At 25.2% G+C, this 1,899-nt stretch overlaps 1 protein-coding gene across 1 annotated transcript, besides 2 other annotated features; it reads right to left on the reverse strand.

Moving 5' to 3' along the window:
* Positions 1-29: 29 nt before the first annotated feature.
* Positions 30-100: a sequence feature (AT_rich).
* Positions 98-1,081, reverse strand: EDI_081650 (uncharacterized protein; the record flags this gene model as incomplete). The annotated part of the gene is made up of 1 exon (XM_001737082.1): positions 98-1,081. The coding sequence occupies one exon, from the start codon at positions 1,079-1,081 to the stop codon at positions 98-100; it is 984 nt and encodes a 327-aa protein (XP_001737134.1).
* Positions 1,082-1,356: 275 nt separating this feature from the next.
* Positions 1,357-1,442: a sequence feature (AT_rich).
* Between the last annotated feature and the right edge of the window lie 457 nt (positions 1,443-1,899).

Below are 1,899 nucleotides of genomic sequence, written 5' to 3' on the forward strand. Positions count from 1 at the left end.
GTAGAGTATTCTTTCTCTTTTATCATTGGTTTATTTAAATGATAGTATAAAAGAAATAAAAGATGAATAAAATAAATAATTTAATAATTAGAAATAATTACGGTTTAATATGAAAGATTGTAATGTCATTTGTTCCTGCACTTCTCATATGAGGTCCCCATGCACCAGTACCTGGATGTGTGTAGAGATACATTTGATATTTGTTATCTTTTGATTTAATTGAATAAAGTCCATGTGCCTTTTTAAAGAATAAATAAACAAGAATATTAAATGGTGCAAATTGACCTACATGAGTATGTCCTGACAACATTAAATCATATATTCCTTTTTCACATGTTTGTTGATATCCATGAGGACGATGTTGTAAGATAATATTGAATGTATGAGGAGTAACTTCATTTGAAACTTTATTCATTTCATTGATATACTCTTTTTCTGATTGAGTGTCATTTGTTCCAATGATAGAACATTGAAGTTCTTCTTCCATTACTGATGTGTTTTCTAATAAAATAATCCCACAACTTGTTAATATAGATTTAAGATATTCAATGCCAGTGATATAATCATGGTTTCCAGTTGATAAATAAACTGGACATTGTGTTGTCAATGATTTGAATGGCATTAACTCTTCTGCTTGAATATTTGGTGAATCAGTTAAATCGCCTGTGATGACAACGAAATCAGGATGAAGAGGAAGTATTTTATCGACAATCTCTTGAGAATGAGAAACAAATCTACTTCCAATGTGGATATCACTGATATGAACAAATGTGAATTCCTTTGATATTTTTGATGAATGGAGATTAAGATAACAATACTCTAATCTATGTCCTTTCCAAAGTGAATAAACATCAACCAACAATGAGCCAATGAAAACAAAAATGAACATAGAGACTCTGTAATAATTTGGAAGATAATTTGCTGTGATAAATGATATGAAAAAAGAAGATGGTAATGAATAGAATTGAATAAGAACAAATCCAATGCAATCAATAATTAATAAAAAAGGAATCATATTTAAAGTGAATATCATGATAGAAATAGAATATAAAGCCAATCTTCTTAATTTTGGAATTACCATTGTTCCTAGCCCATAAATAATTCCTAGCAGTAATGAAATTCTTCTGATCCATGTATATTTATTGTACAACTCATCTTTTGAAATTGTTTTGTTTGAAATTAATGAAATTAAATGGGTTATTGGAATGGATAGAAAGAACATATACATAACAACAAGCACAGAAAATCCAATTGATAATAGAATTTTTCTAAGGGTATTGTCCATAACAAATCACTGTGAATGAACAACAAGTTCATTAACAAGAAAAACCTCATCATCAACTCTTTTAAAATTCCATTATTTTTAATTCATTTTTATAAAAACCTAAAATAAATTTAAAATAATTCTGAATAAAAAATAAAATAAAAATTGAATTAAAAATGTGTTTTTGGTTATTATCAGATTGTTTATTTGATTTATCATATCTTCTCTTAATACCCATTTGAATAACTTCTTTCTTCTTTTTTATTGAGTGCAATTCGTTTTAACTTATAACTATTGTAAAGTACTATCTTCTTATTAAGAACATCAAACTGTTCTTTTAATTTTAATAATCAACAAAGTAATAACATAAAAAGATATGAACTTGATCAGAAAATATGATGAATATTATTAATCATATCATTACTAAAATAAAGCATATTTTATTATAAATCTATATACTGAAAATACACTTTTATTACAAATATTACAACTAAGTTATAAATATAAAATTGATTCTAACAATCATTTTAGAAATAGAATTGTTATTCATAAATCAGAATAATAACAAACACATTATTAGATAATATCATTATATTAGACAACACAGATAAAGTAAAATATCATTATATTTGAAT

The sequence above is a fragment of the Entamoeba dispar genome, genomic scaffold, assembly GCF_000209125.1.
Source record: "Entamoeba dispar SAW760 scf_1105229460339 genomic scaffold, whole genome shotgun sequence".
Classification (NCBI taxonomy): domain Eukaryota; phylum Evosea; order Mastigamoebida; family Endamoebidae; genus Entamoeba; species Entamoeba dispar.